This window comes from Chrysemys picta, chromosome 4 (assembly GCF_011386835.1).
Source record: "Chrysemys picta bellii isolate R12L10 chromosome 4, ASM1138683v2, whole genome shotgun sequence".
NCBI lineage: Eukaryota > Metazoa > Chordata > Testudines > Emydidae > Chrysemys > Chrysemys picta.
Window position 1 is genome coordinate 148,339,487 of NC_088794.1, and position 19,579 is coordinate 148,359,065.

Here is a 19,579-nt window from a genome sequence, read left to right on the forward strand (position 1 = left end):
CCCTCCAGGTGGTGGCACCTATCTCTTGGAGCCCCATCTGGAAGCAAACCACTGGCTTTATCAAGCATCAGCAGCTGCTCTTCCTGCCCCCCAGTGGTGGAGGCTGGTTACTGCAGCCAACTGGACTTTTAGCATCCAGTCAACTGGGCTGACTGGATGCTGCCAGGTTCCCTTTTCAACCAGACGTTCAGGTCGAAAATTGGCCACCTGGCAACCCTACCTTTTCCCAAGGAAATGCAGCTCTAAGGCCTCCTGCTGTGGAGGGTGCAGGATCCAGACACAGCCAGGGAGGCAATCAGATCCACTGAGGCTGCATCAAGAGGTGGAGGGGGAGAGGTGACGACCGTGGGTAGGGCATGGAGGCCGAGGGGCCCGGATCATAGGGGCCTGTCTGCAAGTCTGAGAGGATTAGCAGTTTGGGGACAGAGCTGAGGTTCATTGTAGGGACGGAGAAATGCTGGCCCCCTGAAGAGGGGGAACTGGAAGGGGGGGCTGTTCTCCTCCTGCAGGTTTCACTGGAGGAGGATACGCCCGCTGGGGGAATTCCGTGTAATCCCTAGGGAACGTTCACACCATGTTGGACAGGGCGCCGCTCTCCAATCCAGCGTGGTGTCCCGGCTGCTGCGGGACAGCCCTGCACTCACACAGCAGGGGTGCCGGAGTCTGTTCAAGGGGCACAGAGCGTTGTTCTCACTCGGTGGAAGGAAGGAGCACACAGGAGAGCTGAGAGCAATCCAGACAGGATGGGTGGGCTGCAGTTAGACCACTAGCCTGGGCCTCAGGAGGGCTCCAATCCTGTTCTGCTGCTGACATCTTGCGTGACCTCGGGCAAGTCATTTAGGCCCAGCTTCTCAAAGGTGTCTCGGCCCCTAACTCCCACCCCATTGGCTTCGGTAGTAATATATCTGGGCCTTAGTTGGTCTGTGCCTCAGTTTCCCTAGATAATGGGGATAGTAGTTCTGCCCTCCTCGTGTGGAGAGGGGGAGTTGTGAGGATGACAGATGGTGAGGTGCTGAGACATCACGGTAATGTGGCCAAAAACCATAGATAGCAATGACTGGGCCTATGGCAGTGGTTCCCAAACTTTAACAACCTGTGAACCCCTTTCACTAAAATGTCAAGTCTTGCGAACCCCCTCCTAGAAATGAATATTTCCAGGGATTTTCTCCTTTGCCTGAGTATAAATTATAAAAGCAATGATCTTGGAAATATAAAATTTGTTTTTATGACATGCTTATTACATACTATTTATTATTAATTATTATTCATCATTACAGTATTTTATTACATTATGAAAACGGCAACACTCTTCCAAGATCTCCCTTTCCTTTCGTAGCTTGTATCACTTTGAATAAGCCTGTTATAAGACAAGGCTCCTATGTTTCATCAAGGAGTATCAGATTTGAAACAACATGAAGGTATTTAAGACAACTTGAATTCCTCTTACACAAGCATTCAGGTCTTGAGCAGTCCAGGCAAACAACGCATATTGCAACAAAGATTAAACTTATTGTTTTAAAAATTATTATGAAGAACACTAGCTGCCTATTTAATTTTAAAAACAGCAAAAAATATCCACCTCCCTTTCCATTTCTTATAAGGAGTCTTGAAGTTTAAATCTCAGTGTGATAGATATGCTTGCTTTGATCTGCTTAGCTCTTGGAAGTCCAGGGGCTCTGGGCGGCTGGCCCTATGGGGTCCTATGGACAGCTCTGTCTACCATTAGGGATTTTTTCCCCCCGAGAACCCCCTGTAACATTTCGTGAACCCCTGGGGGTTCACGAACCCCAGTTTGGGAACCACTGCCCTATGGCTATCTGCCCTTTCTGAAGCGCTGACCTGACACAGTGTACGTCTGCCATCTGCGGTGACCTCTACTTAAATGACCTTTGCTCTGGAGACATTTCTCTGTTCCTGAATCAAATGGGGTACATCACATGACGCAACACACCTGCTACCCATAAGCTATTGCTCCCCCACCCCCCGCCAGACATTATCTGATGCGATGGGAGTACTTCAATAAATCATGCACCAGGAGTTCTCAGCACTGGCATAAGATGCTGGATTGGTTGAAATGTCATTTATGTTCAGGAAGGAAGGAACCTACCCCTCTCCTTGGACTCAGTCCCACAGGTGCCAGAGCAGACAATCAGAGCTACTGAAGAAGGAATCTGTGAGCCAAAGGAAATCTCTACTCTAAGGCCTTGGCTACACTTACCCGCTAGTTCGACGGCTGGAAATCGAACTTCTGGGTTCGACTTATCGCGTCTAGTCTGGACGCGATAAGTCGAACCCAGAAGTGCTCGCCGTCGACTGCAGTACTCCAGCTCGGCGAGAGGAGTACCGCGGAGTCGACGGGGGAGCCTGCCTGCCAAGTGTGGACCAAGGTAAGTTCGAACTAATTCGAACTAAGGTACTTCGAACTTCAGCTACGTTGCGTACCTTAGTTCGAATTAGGGGGGTAGTGTAGACCAAGCCTAAGAAGCTCAACGTTACACAGATGGAACCCCAAAGGATGTTGTAGAATTCACAGATGTTAAGATCAGAAGAGACCTTCTCTCATTTGACCTCCCGTGTACGACAGACTAGAGAATTTCACCCAGTTACCCTCTATTGAGCCCAAAAACTTGTGTTTGGTGAAAGCGTCTCTTCCCGGAAGACATCCAATCTTGAAGACACCAAAGGATGGAGAATCCACCACTTCCCTTGGTAGTTTGTTCCCGTGGTTAAACACCCTCACAGTTAAAAATGTGCAGCCTTATTTCCAATTTGAATTTGTCTGGCTTTACCGTTTAGCTATTGGTTCTTGTTTTGCCTTTCTCTGCTAGATTACAGAACCCTTTAGAGCCCAATATCTTCACGGATTCCAAGGCCGGAAGGGACCATTGGGATCATCTAGTCCAGGGGTGGGCAAACTACGGCCCGTGGGCCACAACCGCCCTGCGGGACCGTCCTGCCCGGCCCCCAAGCTCCTGGCCCAGGAGGCTACACCCGGCCCCTCCCCCTACTGCTCCCCCTCCCCCGCAGCCTCAGCTCGCTCCACCGCCGCCGGCGCAATGCTCTGGGCGGTGGGGCTGCGAGCTCCTGGGGCAGTGCAGCTGCAGAGCCCGGCCTGACCCGGTGCGCTGTGCGGTGGCGTGGCTGGCTCCAGCCGGGCGGCGCGGCTGTAGCGCCACCAGCCACTGGTGCTCCAGGCAATGTGGTAAGGGGGCAGGGAGCAGGGGGGGCTGGAGAGAGGGCAGGGGAGTTTGGGGTGGTGGCCAGGGGGCGGGGGAACAGGGGTCCGGGGGGGGCAGTCGGGAAGGGGGGAGGGTTGGATGGGGCGGCAGGGGCAGGGATTCCCGGGGCAGTCAGCAGACAGGGAGAAGGGGTGGTTGGATGGGGCAGGGATCCCGGGGGGGCTGTTAGGAATGAGAGGAGGGATTGGATGGGGCGGCGAGGGTCTGGGGGCAGTCAGGGGACAGGGAGCGGAGGTGTGTGGATGGGGCAGGGGTCCCAGAGGGGCCGTCAGGGAACGGGGGGGTTGGATGGGGCAAGAGTCCCGGGGGGGGGGGGGCGGAGAGCAAATAGGAGGTGGGGGCCGGGCCATGACTCTCTCCCTTAACCGGCCTTCCATACAATTTACGAAACCCGATGCGGCCCTCAGGCCAAAAACAAGTTTGCCCGCCCCTGCTCTAGTCTGACGTCCTGTATGACACCAGCTACAGAACTGCAATCGGGTCTCCTCTCAGTCTGGTTTTTCATACGCTCATAGAGATTGAGCTTTCTCCCTCTCAGGCATTTTTTTGAGACCTCAATTTTTGTGGAGCTTCTCTGCACCCTCTTCCGTTTTTCAACATCCCTTCAAAAATGTGGGCACCAGAACTAGATGCAGAATCACAGTATTGGTCTCGTCCATTCTCGCATGAGGGATAATTTCTCTGCAACTCTCTCATTGAAGAACTCACAAAGCTTCACCAATTAGTTAAATTTTCTTTTATATGGTCAAGACTCATAGTAATGCAAACAACGGTCACTTTATTGTAATCTCTAACTGTACCATGAAAGGCACATAACAAACTTCAATGTAACAAAATAATTCCGCTATGTTTTCACAAGCACACTCCCTCTCTCGGATGGTCCTGACAGGAAGATCCTTTCACAGAAAGGATTATTTAGTTTGTGCATGCATATAGCTCATTATTGCAAACGTATCAATGTACATGTCAGAAGGCAACAGACACCAAATCCGGACATTGACCATCTTGAGATTTCTAACCGATGCAGAATAAATAACATCTTTATATCACACAGCTTTCTAGTACCAAGTGTAGAATACAAGATATTGCCTTTTCAACTGCCTGCACCCCGCCTTACAAAGACTGATTTGCAACAAATTATGAGTATTATGATAAAAGCAAGGACGTGTCTTGTTATGGGTCAATGCTGTCTATTCATGTAAGTTAATTGCTTGTGAATCCAAGTAGAACACAACTTGAGCAAAACCACCACGTCTGTGAAATCAAGTGAATGATTTCGGACTCTTTTTGGTTGGAGTATAAAGCAAAAGGCCCTGATCCTACAATTGGATCCATATCAGGAGACCCTCATGGAAGCCCATGAACAACTTTGGGGCTCTGCAGGCTTGCAAAAGGTCTGTCTTGTACAGACTGGATTGCAGGATCTGGCCTGAAAGTAGCCCGCTTTCTCGACTGCATAAAGCACTATTTGCATACTTAACCCTTTAATTACATCCTTCCCCCTATATTTTAACAAAATAAATAACAAGAACAAATAGGGCTCATATCATGTTGGGGTCTCTTCAATTATATGGGTGCTTTACACCTTTCAGTTTGGCCAGGGTCATACCAACGTGCAGCACATACCATTTCGAGGAAAACAGGTTTGCCAACAATGAACGCGTGAAGATGGGTAGGAGGGAAACCTTACATATTGCACACCACCACTGGGGAATAAGCTGACAGAGGAGCAGGTATTTGGTACAATCCTTTTGACCACAGAAACTTTGGCTTATCCAATCAGTTGGCAAGAAAAAAAAATAAATCTGACCCCGTGAATTCAGAATAATTTCTCTTTTCCATTTTTGAGAGTTGAACTCTGATAACTTCAAAGTGATATAGCTGTGTATATTATATATGTTGTATATACTCTGTGTATGTGCGCATATATATATAGTGTCTATATCAAACACATCCATGTTCATAGATCTGTGGTCATCCCCAGAGATACAATCCTAGAACCTGAAAATTTTGCCTGTTCTGCAGGAGGGGGATCATCTTTTGTGCAGGAACTCAACGTGACTCAGTAGAGAGGGAAGAAACTCCAACGCCAGCAAGGTGGACTTTTAAGGCTTGGAGACTTTGCCCACACCCGAGTTAAATCCGGCTTTGGCTTGTGCTGTTGTGGAAGGGAAAACCGCTTTCAATGGATGCAGATCCTCTCCATTGCTAGCAAGAGAGAGGCTAAGGCTACATCTACACTACGGGGGGAGGGAAGGGGGGGTGTCGATTTAAGATACGCAAATTCAGCTACGTGAATAGCGTAGCTGAATTCGACGTATCGCAGCCGACTTACCCCGCTGTGAGGACGGCGGAAAAATCGACCTCTGCGGCTTCCCGTTGACGGCGCTTACTCCCACCTCCGCTGGTGGAGTAAGAGCGTCGATTCAGGGATCGATTGTCGCGTGCCGACGGGACGCGATAAATCGATCCCCGAGAGGTCGATTTCTACCCGCCGATTCAGGCGGGTAGTGTAGACCCAGCCTCAGAGAGATGCTCTAGAGGATAGCGGTGCGAATCTAGCTCCACAGGTGATCTGTACATCTATCATCTGCAGGAAGCGGTGGCCAGCAGTTGGAAGGTGGTCTTATTACACAGCACACTGCAGTGAGGTGCTGGGTGCCACCGAATACTGCCCCCTATTGAGCCGCCTGCATGCGTCACTGCTCACTCTCCCTGCACTGGCTAGAGAGTACCATGGCAGCATTTGGCTATCTATCTTACACACAATGCAAACACTAATACATAATGGGCAAAATTCACTGGTATGTTCTGAATGCTTTTCCCCACTCTGGCAACATAAAGCCATCACAAACTTGGCAGCAGAGTGATGAAAAGTAGCCAGTGTTTATGGAAAATCTGGCCCGTTTTCTAGAAAAAAATGTATCAGGCAGCAATGCTGTAGCAAATTTTGCAGTGTTCATTATTTGCTCTATAATACTGTCTCCCATATAGCAATAACACTGATTACGTTGCCCTGTACCGAAAAACTAAAGTCCTTAATGTTAGCAAAAACACACCCGCATTTCTTATAAAAATATCACACTCCTTATTTATAAAATAACCTTTTGTTAAGAAAAGTTTCCAGTTAAAAATATGATATAATCAAAATATGGTAAACTATGGCTGTAAAATACTTAATCCCTAATTAAAATATTCATTTTAAAAAAGGCGTTGTGCTGTAAATATTAGTTGTAATGCTTTGCCCCATATTTACTGATGGTAAAATATCATAATACCTGTTCATTTTAATTTCATTAGGACACTCCATCTCGAAAGCTGCACCTGCTGCATTTCAGATAGAACATCTTCATCCTTTCATCAGAACTATTTAAATTGGAAAGTATTTAATGATGCATGAAAAGCCTTATTTAAAGTAAGAACAAAACTATGTTAACTGAAAACAGTCATGCTAACAATGCAGTTGCATACATATTATTTGCAACAGGAAAGTATTTTTTCACCTTCCAGAAAGTTAGTGTTTAGGAAAAAAACAACAACGATTGTCTATACGTATTATTAAAGGAAGGAAGCATATTCTTTGTATAAAAAAGTATTTTAGAACAAAAATAAAAAGGGTCTATATAAAGATCCAAACATATATAAACATATATATAATTTTATATATTTATATATGTATATTATATATATTTAAGGTACTTTGGTCAGCAAACATTATTGCTACATCATTATATATGATGTTATTTTTCATTTTTCTTTAAAAAAAATAAAGACGACGTTTAGAAGCTTTCTAAGTTCCCATGTAACATCAATCTGATTTTTGTAAACTTTACAAAATGCAGAACAAAAGCTCTGTTTGGAACTATATTCCAAAGTAAATTTTTGGAAGAACTGGGATCACACACTATGTCAACTGCAACTTAACGCACCGTTTTCCAAGGTATTACGAACATGCATAGAGTTTCTTGTCTAGTTATTGCTTAAGTCTCATCTTCTTGATACTGGCATTTAGGAGATTTACATTTCTTTGGCTTGACAGAACACAACAAAGAAACTGACATTTTCTTTTTAGCGTCTACAGAAGCTAAAGCGATGGCTATACAACAAGAGGCAAAGGCATCTTTAGGGAAAAACAAAACAAAAAACAAAACCCCCAAGCAAAAAACCCCCAAACCAAAAAAAGACAAACCCGACTAGACTCAAGAGCTTTCCCGAGGCAGGAAGAAGAAACTTCGGATTATCTTTGATTAGGTTAAATAAAGAAACGATGTTGTGCTTCTCCAAACTGAAATAAGACAATCCGTGTTTTGCAAAAACTACTTCCAAATAAGAGAGAGAATGTGTCTCTCCCTCTGACCGATTAACCTAGACAAGGCTCTGTCATGTCACACAATCTCTATCCCTACTGCCTGGGTACTACTCAAAGTGCAATGGTAGCTAAGGCCTTGATTTGTAGTAGCAAAGAGCAAGGTGTGTAGGGGGAGGGAAAAAAACATATGGCACCAGACACATTTCAAGGAAACACCAATAGATTTCAAGTCTTTCTAATAGTGCAGGTAGCCAGTCCTGCCACAGTAAAGCTGTGGAGCTTAAACAACGAACTCTGGAACTTCATCATGGGTCAGATCCAAAGAGAAGTATTTGCTCGTTCTTTTGACTGGGAAACTTTCTTGGATATTGATACATTGCTGAGCCAAGCAGCCGTTACAATAGAGACCGTCTTCATCCAGTTCGTGGCCACAGCCAAACGTGTAGCTCTGAGCAGTGTCCGCTAGCTGCAAGAAGTCTTTTTGGTAAAGCCGGATGTCATCCAGGCTTAAGCTGTGCCGGTCGGTGGAAGTCTTTGGTTTTCTGCAGACGGTCTGTACAAAAGAGAAGGTTACAGGAAGAGCATTAGCAAGAATCAGTCATGAATCTAAAAACTACATCACTGGAGCACCTGATACGGCAGCCAGACAGCACCATTATGCATTTGATGTTCTTTGCTCACCTTAAATATAACTCTCACGTTACATATACATTTGGAGATATGGTGAATATGACCAGGGACTGAGGGGGAGATTTTTAAAGGCAAAAATAGCAGTTAGGTGCCAAGTCAGCAAAATTCAGGTCAAATTCTGACCCTACTAAAAAGTCACTGGCAAAACCCCCATTGACTTCAGTAGGGTCAAGACTCGCCTTAGGTGTTTAGAAACAAGGTTTTGTTTGGACTCATTATAAAGATAGGGGCCAGCTGTCCAATTCAAATCCAGATGTGGGGTTGGATTTCAAATAACCCCTAGATCTGGGATCTTGGTTTGGACCCATCTCTAGACAGTGATAACAGTCTGGTACAGTCATTCAGGAGAGCAAACAAGTCAGATCCAGCACTGAGAGTTAGGCCAGGGGTGGCCAACCTGAGCCTGAGAAGGAACCAGAATTTACCAATGTACATTGCCAAAGAGCCACAGGAATACGTCAGCAGCCCCCTATCAGCTCCCTCACCCCGCTCCCAGCGCCTCCCGCCCACTGGCAGCCCCACCGATCAGCGCCTCCTCCTCCCTCCCCACACCTCCCGATCAGCCGTTTCATGGCGTGCAGGAGGCTCTGGGGGGAGGAGTGAGGACATGGCAGGCTCAGGGGAGGGGGCGGGAAGGGGTGGAGAGGGGGCAGGACCTGTGGCAGAGCCAGGGGTTGAGCAGTGAGCACCCCCCAGCACATTGGAAAGTTGGCACCTGTAGCTCCAGCCCTGGAGTTGGTGCCTGTACAAGGAGCCGAATAGTAACTTCTGAAGAGCCGCATTGGCTCCAGAGCCAGAGGTTGGCCACCCCTGAGTTAGGGGATGTCTATTCTGGAGTGGAAGGTGTAATTTCCAGCTCAAGCAGACATTCCCATGTGTTCTTTGGAATTGTCTCTGCAGACAAAGTGAAAGCAGGATATGGGTGATGCTGGGGTGTTAAGTGAAACTGTTGAAGCCGATACTGCTGTATGTCTCTGGACAAAGGAAACTTTCCTGGGCATTGTAACACACCACCAGTGGGGATCAAGATTAGCGATGAGTCACCTCAGACGGGCTGGGGGTTTGGTTTGGATAAAAAACTGGGATGTAGGGCTGGTGTATTCCAATCTATGAAAGTCTCTGGGATCCCGAGATTTGATCTGCTGTCCTTGTAAGATTTCCAGCATTCCCTGTTTCTGGTGGGGTGAGAAATGCGGCGGGAAAAGGCCCTCCCTGCCGCCTGCTTCCAAAAGGCCCAGGTTTGCAAAAAGGAAATATGTTTTTTCACCCCCAAAAGCTAAAATTTACCCAAACTCAAAGAAATTCCATCCGAGTTTGGAGCAAGGTATTGGACGGTTCTTTTTTCCTCCCCTCCAGATTGGTTTGTCCGTGTCTAATCAAGACACGTTGTTTGCTTTAGATCAAGCCGTAGGTCTGAAGTCTCAACACAGGCATACCTGGGGCAACGAGTCGCTGCTTTGACCACGAAGTCTGACCACTGTTTCTGAAGAGCTGGACGTGGATGAGCTCACTTCCTTTACGATTAACCCTGAATTAGGAAACAAGAAGCAGATCTAAATTCTGGAGTGATTTAGAGTCACCTTCTGGGTTGTTAGGAAATGTAGCGGCCTGGTTAAGTCACCTTACGGAAGGCCACATTTAAAATTGCACAGATGAAAATACTCGGTATCAACATTTTGTCACATCCAAAGAGATCCTCTTTAGTTACTCGGGGCCAGATTCATAAATCAATCTAGAGGGAGTCTGCACTGGTGTCTCTTCAACACGTATGTTACGCCAATGTAGCCTCCCTCGGGCACACAGGACCAAATTCAGAGGTGCAATGTACATTAGATCCCTTTATATTAATCTTCGACACCTCTGCTTACACACAGAACGTCACTGTATACATAGGTCCAAGCAATTGTGAGTTACACAATAAAGGCCCTAAGATGATGCAAGAGGTTGAGGTTTTCCCTGCCCCACTTTAACTTGTGTCTTTCTCCAGCTCCTCAGAAGATACAACTCCCATCAGCGGAGCAGAGAGGATTTCAGAAGCACGTGGAGAAACTACGTATAAAGAGTTCACCATACTCCTTGAGTTGCTACTCTAGCCACAGTCGAAAGCTGAGATTATTAAAAGATACAGACTCAGTTTCAATTAACTCTTACGCAAAATGTAAACAAAGCCAATAACTCATTATTCCTGAAGAAAGAAAATAATGGAATGAACCTCTATAGCTCTGGCACTATATTGGAGCCCCAAGGTGAAGGGTTCTACTGAGGTTGGTAGGAGTTTTGTCATGGACTTCAGCGAGGCCAGGATTCCAACTCTGGCTTATAGGTGGCCTGTGACTGAGGGAGAAAACCGGGATGACAATGCCAGGAGACTCCATCAGAGTTTCACTGATTTACACCTGCTCAGGATCTGGCCCTATATGTTTGTATGCTGATGGGCTAACGGCGTTCATGTTATAGTGCTGGAACTTCAAACTTCAGTCCACAGTTTTCTCACCTTAAGAATGCATCAGGTGTTATTGTCAGCATTAGAGCTACCTAATCTTAAACAGTTATAAACCCTCCCCATAATCTCCTGCACCTGGGTGAAGCTGAAAGGTCATTAGTACTTAGGAATAGGAAGTTCTCCTTTTCTAGGCGCGCCGCGAAAATCTGAAATACAAATTCCGGCACGCCTGGGTCAGGGCTCCAGGGCGTAGCGACAGTTCACTGACAGTGTCTCTCCAGAGGGCAGGGTGGCTTTCATCTGACAAAGGGCAAAGCTGACAGAGGAGAAGTGCTGAAGCGTTCCTGTCCTTTGAGTGCAGACAGGAAAGGGAAGCGAGATCAAGGAAAGAAACTATGAAAATGGAGACAAAATGTGTTAAAGTATCTTCATTTGGAGTGAAGGCCAACATGGCAAAACCCCCACGCAGGTCAGTTTAACAACCCCGTTTACAAGAAAGGTTTTACTTTCTATCTAGATCAGGGGTGTCAAACTCAATTGCACAGGGGGCCAAAACTCAAAACTCGCGGGCCGAACAGTATAACCATTTATTTAACAGACTAAATATTTATGTTTTTTAACCATTAATATGAACCAAAATACAGGATATCATTCCAAAATAAATACATTTCAACTTAAAATATTTTGCTCTTCATAAAAAAATATCCTGTCAATACAATACATTCAAAATCTGTACATGCTGGAATATTAAAAAATCTGAAAATATAAATAAAAAATTGAATTTAAAGCAAAAGTATAATCATAACAAATCATAACATTCCATTTTCTTGTCCTATTTAGTCAGAGCCTGATACTTGGAGTCTTTTCTTTGCAACAAGTTCGTTTATGTTTGGGGTTAGGTTCTGTGTTGTGAAGATTCTCAGGATCGATTGCAGGTGTTCATCAGTGAGGCGACTCCTGTGTGACGTTTTGTTAATTTTCATCACAGAGAACAGCTGCTCGCACAGATATGTGCTGCCAAACATGGACAGGATTCGAGCCGCATGTTGGCGGAGCTGCGGCATCGCTTCAGGAATGAAGCGAGTGAACTGTGCTGGCCCCGCAGTGTCGTACTTTGCCTTCAGTGTCCCGTTACATTGCAGTTCTATCAGCTCCATCTGCATTTCTACAGGTGCGGTTTCCACATCGACTGCAAATGGGTTGCGAAGCAGCTCGAAGTTACTTTTCTGTGCCTCAAAGTCACTGAAGCGCCGTGCAAACTCAGTGCGCAGCGCGCTGAGTTTTTCAGCAAAGGTGGCATTTGGGAAAACTGTGGCACTTTCTTGGTTCCGTATTACTTGGCAACAGGGAAAGTGAGACAAGTTGCATTGGTGCATTTGTGTCTCCCATAAGCGCAGCTTCACTTGAAATGCCTTCACTGCATCATGCATATCGGTTATTATGTGCTCCCGTCCCTGGAGTTGAAGGTTTAAAGCGCTAAGATGCGACGTTATGTCAGCCAGGAACGCCAACTCACATTTCCACTTTTCATCCCGCAGAACTGTGCAGTCTTTCCCCTTACTGTCCATGAACTGGCAGATTTCCTCTCGCAGCTCAAAGTGTCTTTTGAGAACTTTTCCCCGACTTAGCCACCGGACCTCCGTATGATATGGCATATCGCCAAACTCGCTATCTATTTCCCGCAGAAAAGACTGGAATTGGCGGTGATTTAAACCGTGGGCTCTGATAAAGTTGACGGTTTGTGTTACAGTGTTCATCACATGATCCATTTTTAGGACTTTAGCACTCAGCGATTCCTGGTGTATGATGCAGTGATACACTGTCAACTCACCGGCACAGTTCTCCTCCCGCATCTTTGAGCGCATCCTTCCCACCAGTCCATTTTTTTCACCACACATAGCAGGTGCGCCATCTGTTGTAAGTCCAACGAGTTTTTCCCACGGCAGTTTCATGTCGGTTACACTTTGAAATACATTTCCAAAGATGTCTTCTCCTTTCGTTGTCCCGTGCATCGATTTAATGTCCAGTATTTCCTCTGTTACGCACAAATTGGAATCCACACCACGGATAAATATCGCCAGCTGTGCAGTGTCAGTCGCGTCAGTAGTTTCATCCACGGCAAGGGAGTATGCAACAAAATCTTTTGCTCTTTCAATCAACTGTGTTTTCAAATCAGTCGCCATCTCACAAACCCGATTAGCAACAGTGTTTCTGCTGAGGCTTACATTTGCAAACGCTCGCGTTTTATCTGGACAAAGGACGTCGCACACTTTCATCATACAATTCTTTACGAATTCCCCCTCGGTAAACGGCCGTCATGATTTGGCGATCTCTTCGGCCACAATGAAACTTGCTTTCACAGCAGCTTCACTTTGTGATTTTGCTTTGGTGAAAAACGTCTGCTGGGATGTCAAATTCTTCTTCAACTCCTCTACCTTTTGTAGCTTCTGTCCTGCGCTCAGGTTTTTGAATTTGTTCTCATGTTTCGTCTCGTAGTGCCGTCTTAGGTTATACTCCTTCATTACAGCGATATTACTCCCGCAAAGGAGACACACTGGTTTACCTGCAATTTCAGTAAACATATACTCATTCTCCCACCGGCTTTGAAAGCCTCGGTTTTCAGAATCAATTTTTCTCTTGGCCATTGTTGGGGTCTAGCTTTGATTTGATATTAGCGTTGTATACATCAACAGACCGCGAACTTGAACCGTGGCTTGCCGTTGGCGGCAATTGCACTGCATCATGGGATTTGTAGTGTGTGTTATTGGGGCGTCATATCACAGGGCCATTAAAAACAGATATATAAAACGATTTCGCGGGCCGGATATAATTGTATGGCGGGCCGGATGTGGCCCGCGGGCCTTGAGTTTGACACATGTGATCTAGATGAAAGAAGAAAGGGCCCTGTGTAAAGATCATTAGAACTGGTGCTAGTAATTCAGAAAGTAACTGAATTAGTTTTTAATCTCTCACAAATTAAGAGACTAAAGGGATATTTAAAAACAAATCACAATTTTGTCGGATGAGGTTTCACCTGCGATTGTTACAAGCAACACCTACAGTTGCTATAGCTACAAGAGACTAGAGAAAGAGATGATTCCTCCCTATTTTTTCCAGTTTGTGCCTTTACTGGCCTTGTGCGTAGAGTCAGTTTCACCATTTCCCCTGGATAGTCAGTCAATCTCCTTTCAATTGTGGGCCTGTCACCCAGCAACAAAGGAGTGAAAACCCCATTTAATAAAAGGAAAATAGGATTGCAGAACGACAGCGAGTGCCAAACACCCTCCAGGGCAGGTGCAGAGCCTGCATCTTCCAACTTATTTCTGAAATGGTCTAGATTTCAAGTCGATGATGTCGTTCAAAATGGGAATGGAGCACAGAAAAGTAAAATCCTCCAAACAAATAGCCTTTGGCTCAACTGATGACATCACCTAAGAACCCATTTTACATAGGTAAATGAGTCAGATTTTCCAGAACTCTGGATATGTGCATCTGCACAACTATTTGTGACTGCGCCACGGTAAATTGCATGCTCATATAGACGGGATCTGCACGCGATGACTGAAACCACACATGCAATCGGGGAACTGTGCATGCGCACACCCGTTCTGAAGATATGACAGGTTTTGTTCCTCAACTCTTGGACTCAAGAAAAACAATTGGGACTGCCTGTTGAGCCAAATTCTGCCTCGTGTAAGTGGGCTAAACTTTCAGTAGCTCCAAAGGAGAGAGAGACACTTACACCAGGACTGAATTTGGCTGTGTGTCTATTTTCACTCAGTATGAAATTCACCTGTGTGCATAAAGTTTTATTTGGAGGGATTAGTTGGGACTGAAGCGATGTGGTAAATAGACTTTCTGCCAAGAGGTGAATTTCACCCTAGATGTACTGATCAAAAGATACAGTACAGATATTACAAGCTACTGAAGTGAAATGTGCTTTTAAGATCCCCCCACTCCTGGCAATCCCTTATCTTAAAGCATCACCATGGTTTCCAGTACACGTTCATCTGATCTTTAGTTGGACCAATTGCTACTGTGCAAACCCTTGGTTGCTGGTCCCTTGAGCGGTTGCAAGTTTCACTTCACTCAAAATTAAAACTGGAATTTGCACCATCGAACCCAACTCTAAGAACTTCTGTCTACGTGCTCGGAGTGATTTCACCCATCATGATAGAAAGCAAGGTCAGGCATTTTACCCGAGTGTCCGTTAAACTTCCGTGATGTCAGCATATCCTCAGTGATGTAGATACACATGTCTGGGCTAACCTCGAGGGGCGACTCATTTGTCTGCTCCAGCTCTCGGGGGTCATCCACCAGCATTTCTATTTCTGAAGAGGAAGAAAAGATTGAATGATTTTCTAACATGGAAAGAGTGCCTGAAACAAAAAACCAAACCAAACCCACCAGAGGCTCTCTGCACTATACAATGGTCCCTACCAGCCAGCAGCTGCCGCATAAAGACAATTCTTGAGTCCATTACAGCTACAGAGTTCTAAAAAGCAGCACTGAATGCCCGTCACGAGTGCAGAAATGCTTGCGAAATTGATCATCTATTCTGTGTATTACGGTAGCGTCTATAGTTCTAAGCCGCATGGTTGCTAGGTGCGGCCCTAACTAGCTCAGGGGACATCCACACAGCAACTGGGAGGTGCTGTTCCCAGCCCGGGGAGACAGACCCCCACTAGCTCAGCTCAAGCCAGTGCACTCAAAGTAGCAGCGTGCCCGCTGCGGCATGGGCGGGCACAAGTCCAAGCTGGCCTAGTGGCCTGGATTCAAGCTCTGATGGCTGGCCCGAGCTACTGCCTGTGCCACAGTGTCCACACTGCTGTTTTTAGTGCACTACCCACCTCTAAGCGCCAGTGTGGACGGACTCCCAGGGGCCCAATCACCCGCATTTTGATGCTGGAAAGGGATGTCTGTGGGTGTGACATGCAGGGGGGAAATCATTTGCCCCCTGGCTGTCTTTGGCCAGCGCTCCATCCTACCAGCAATATTCAGCGCCGTGCCTGCTTCTGATTGGATGCTGTGATGCAACAGCGAGGCTCAGGATTCTCACAGCCCAGCCCTGAATTCCCCCCCCCCCCCCCCCGGTGTCTCTAGCATCCCCCAAGCGATTTCAAGCTAGGATACTAGACTGATGAGGCCGAGCTGCCTGGAACGGGTACAACACAAAGCGCTTTCCCTGCCAGCAGCACTGATATAGCGGTTTGAGCCAGAAATCTATTCTTTCCTACGTGCAGCCTATCTCAGGGGCTCAGCTGTGCCCGGATGGAGCGCAATCCCCCTGACGGTGGTCACAGATCTATCGCAACTCAGCAGCCAGTGAGACAGACTGCAGAGCGCGCACATGGCAGAGCCATCCGCTCGGCTCACCGTCATCCTGAGAGTCCTCCTCCAGCCGGTCCTTCCCCCCGCTCTCCACCCCGGAGGTGTGGGAGCTGCCATGGCTGGTCATGGAGCTGCAGGTTTTCAGTTTGCGGTGCACGGCGGTGCCCAGGAAGCTGTCCTCCGGCCCCATCTCCCTGGGCTTGGTGTCCGCCTCAATGCCGGAGGTGTGGGAGCTGCTATGGCTGGTCGTGGAGTGCCGCGAGAGGCGCTTGTGCTTGGCGCTGCCCGCGCTGCTCCCGCTGGCTCGGGAGCGTTTCTCCAGCTGGTCCATGTCCAGGTCCACCGTGTCGCTGATGTAAGACTCCCGGTACTGCTTCTTCTCTGCAAGGCAAGCCAGCAGCATGGTCACCCCCCACGGGAGCCTGGCGGGCTGCCAATGCACCCGGGATACGTACCGACTCTGGGCCAGATTGGGCCTGGGGGCGAGAAGCTGCTTGTTCCCTCTCCTACCCATCCCGTGTCTCCTGCCTCTGGGCAGCTGCTAGGCAACGGTGCAGGGACAGGCCCTTCCCAGCATCCCAGCAGACAGGGCCATGGCCCTCAGAGCAACTGGCGGAGCACACAAGTGGGGACCAGCTGCCCCGCGGGCGTGATGGCAGGGGCACTCCCTCCTCAGGCTGGATTCTGACCCCCCTTTCTCCCCCTTCCCCAACCCCGGCAGGGCCAGAGCCCTCCCTGGTAGTTCTAGACTACCTTGGGTCAGGCAGCGCAAGGGTCAGACCCGGCAGCAAAGGGAGCACAGACACGACTCCCTCCCAGCACCTCTGTGGTGATGTGCAGCCCCAGAGGGGGCCAGAAGAGGGAGATGGAGCCAGAACAAGCCCCCACCCCCAGCCTGTGAAATACCAGCTAAACGGGACCATGCAGGGTGCACCCTCCCCTGTAATCTCTGTATCCTGATGCACAATCCCACCCCCCGCGCATTAAGGCCCAGTCAGGCTCTGTTGATGCAGTGCAGCTATCTAATTAGGGTTGTGTTTATCACACCACAGGGCCTCCTCCTGACTTCTCCGATGGCTAGCGGCCTTATCAGTAGGCCAGCATCTGCCTCCGGCATGGTTATCGCACAGCCTGTTCTGCTGACATTCAGCCCACACAAACAACGGCACGCAGCAGATTTCCCGCAGGGAACACATTCCTGATCTAAGTGAGCTGCGGGCCGCGTCAGACCGGGCTCTGATTGGGAACACGCTGGACAACACTGGATCCCCACACAACTCCTCGGATGGAGATGGAAGGGATTTCTAGTGGCATCGCAGCGCGCCAGGGTAAATTCAAACCATTGGGCTTCAGGATTGTGGAAATTGAAGGCAGGCCAAGTTTCAGGGCAAAGGCCCGGTCCTTGCCTGGCTGCCTTTCACTGAAAGAGGCAGTGCGGCAGGCCAGGGGCAGAGTGCACTGGGGAACTCAGGCCGGGACACAAGGAGATCGGTTGCCTCTCTCATGCTGGAGCTGCTAACATGACTGTGTCCTGCTGAACGGCACAGGCTCGTGCACCTCTACACACAGCTCTCTGCAGTTTGGTCCCAGTGCTGGCAAACAGCACGGAGTCCAGGGAAACGGCTCTGGGCACTCAACGGTGCAGGGCTGAATCTTCAGCTCCAATCTGTCTGCAGTGCAAGCCGGCCAGCGTCACCCCCATGGGGTATAGAGGGGCAGTAGCTCTGATCCCCCACCATAACCCCCGGCTTGGGGACTCACATGACCCCCATGGCACACCCCCACTGGCTATGCCACCTGCACTCTCCCAGCCTCCTCTCAGGCTCCTAGACCGTGCCCATCACCATGGTGTCTGATCTCCGTCGTGGGGCTTGACTCCTTGGTGTCATATGGCTCCGGATTCCCTCTGCACTTCCTAGCACAGTGGGGAGATGGCTTTTGGCCCTCACACGGAGGGGTTTGCCCCTTCGATAGTAACAGCCGGGGCTGAAACTCCCCCTGATTTCAAGAGCACCAGGAGGTGGGGAGCTGCCCGGCCCAGCATCCCACAGTCCAAGTCCCTCCTCCCAGCACGGGTGGGAACTCGTTCAGAAACCTGTGCGCACAAACCATACGGCACGTGAGCCAGAGCAGGAAACCACAAGAGTAAGGCAAGCCGGGCCGGCTCGTGCCTAGAGCACGCTGAGCAGCACGGGTGCTGCAGGAGACGCTGGGCCCTGGCACGGATGGCCGTGCCGCTGCGCCAGTTCTGTCATGTCTGGGGGGCCGGTCGCTTTCTCGTCAGTTTTACGCAATCGCCTCCAACACTTGCCGCGAGGGATTGGTTTATTTCGAGGGGTTTTTAAACGTTCCTGTCTGTAAGATGCATTGGCTCTTTGGGGGGAGGCTGCAGTCCTGCTAGCCCAGGGCGGAGATAGCCACGCTACAGGGGCTGGAGAGATGAGAGGCACCTGAGAAGGCTGGAAACAAGCAGCACCTCAGCCAGCAGCAACAGGCCACAGCCTGTCTGGGTGCTAACGACGGGACAGAACGAACGCTCTTGGGAGGAGGGTGCGCAGAGAGGCTCCTTCCAGTCCCCTGCGGCAGCGTCCTCGGCCTGAAACCGCTCAGCTCCAAGGCCCTGACACCAATCAATCATCGCTAGAGCAGGAGGCTGTGGGGGACCAAACTGCAGCCGGGGACAGCAGGAGAGCTGGTCAGAAAGGGGCCGAGGAAACACTTCTCATTGGAATTTGCCAGTTCAGTGAAATGGGAATGTTTCTCTCACGTGGTCCGATTTCCCCCAAGAACCCACTGAAACCCTGCCAGCTGGAATGCCGCAGCGCTGGGGACCCCAGGGCTTCCAGGGTCCGCGGCTCTGGAGCACCTCTGGGCCTGCCCACCAGGCAGACTGCCCCGGGGCTGGGGGGGGGTCTCCGGGCCCTGGACCTGCCCACCAGGCAGACTGTCCCGGGGCTGGGGGGTCTCTGGGCCTACCCCGGGGGGCTCCATCCCCTTTCATGGAGAATTTTGAAATTCTTGTTTTTCCTTCATGACCTGGAATAGCCTTTCTCCACCCAGCTCTAGACAGCAGCTCAAGCCAGATGAGAGGTTGCAGCTCCACTGTTGTAGGCTGCGGGGGAGGAAGGGGGGAGCAGTAAAACACAGTACAGCCAGATTAAAACACAGCCGAGTACCTTCATTCTCCTCAAGTTTCCTGACCTGCCGCAGGATTGGCTGCAGATTCATATAGAGACGATGGCTGTTGCTGAGGAGCTGCAGGAGGTGCCTGGAGCGCATGGGACAGCCCGTGTAGTAGATGAGTTTCCTGGCCGATGGCAAACCATCTGGCAAAATCTCAAATTTCTTACCCTGTGCGGAACAAGGAGGAAATCTCAGTATCTGCACGGCCAAGGTTTGTAAAGGGAGGCGTCCAGCCCTGCATACAGAGACCCATTACTCTGTTCCCGCTGGTCCCTTGTGAAAGGCAAAGGGAGCTTCGAGGAAATGGTGGAAGTTTGCTCTATTTAAGAAGACTCCTTGAAGTTACTAGCAGAACAATCAGTTACCCCCAGGCACATTGTCTCA

The 19,579-nt window shown here is 48.9% G+C and overlaps 1 protein-coding gene across 4 annotated transcripts in view; it reads right to left on the reverse strand.

Moving 5' to 3' along the window:
- Positions 1-6,982: 6,982 nt before the first annotated feature.
- FRMD6 (FERM domain containing 6) overlaps positions 6,983-19,579 on the reverse strand; it is a 165,757-nt gene continuing 153,160 nt past the window's right edge. For 3 of the 4 annotated variants that reach the window (XM_024105480.3, XM_024105479.3, XM_005290216.4), the window contains 5 exons: positions 19,189-19,363; positions 16,058-16,393; positions 14,881-15,012; positions 9,675-9,766; positions 6,983-8,101 (listed from right to left, as the gene is read on the reverse strand). In XM_024105480.3, coding sequence (XP_023961248.1) covers positions 7,829-8,101; positions 9,675-9,766; positions 14,881-15,012; positions 16,058-16,393; positions 19,189-19,363 — 1,008 coding nt within the window. In that variant the 3' untranslated portion in view covers positions 6,983-7,828. Of the gene's footprint in view, positions 8,102-9,525; positions 9,767-14,880; positions 15,013-16,057; positions 16,394-19,188; positions 19,364-19,579 lie in introns of all 4 variants that reach the window. The other variant, XR_010600834.1, reaches the window with a different exon arrangement.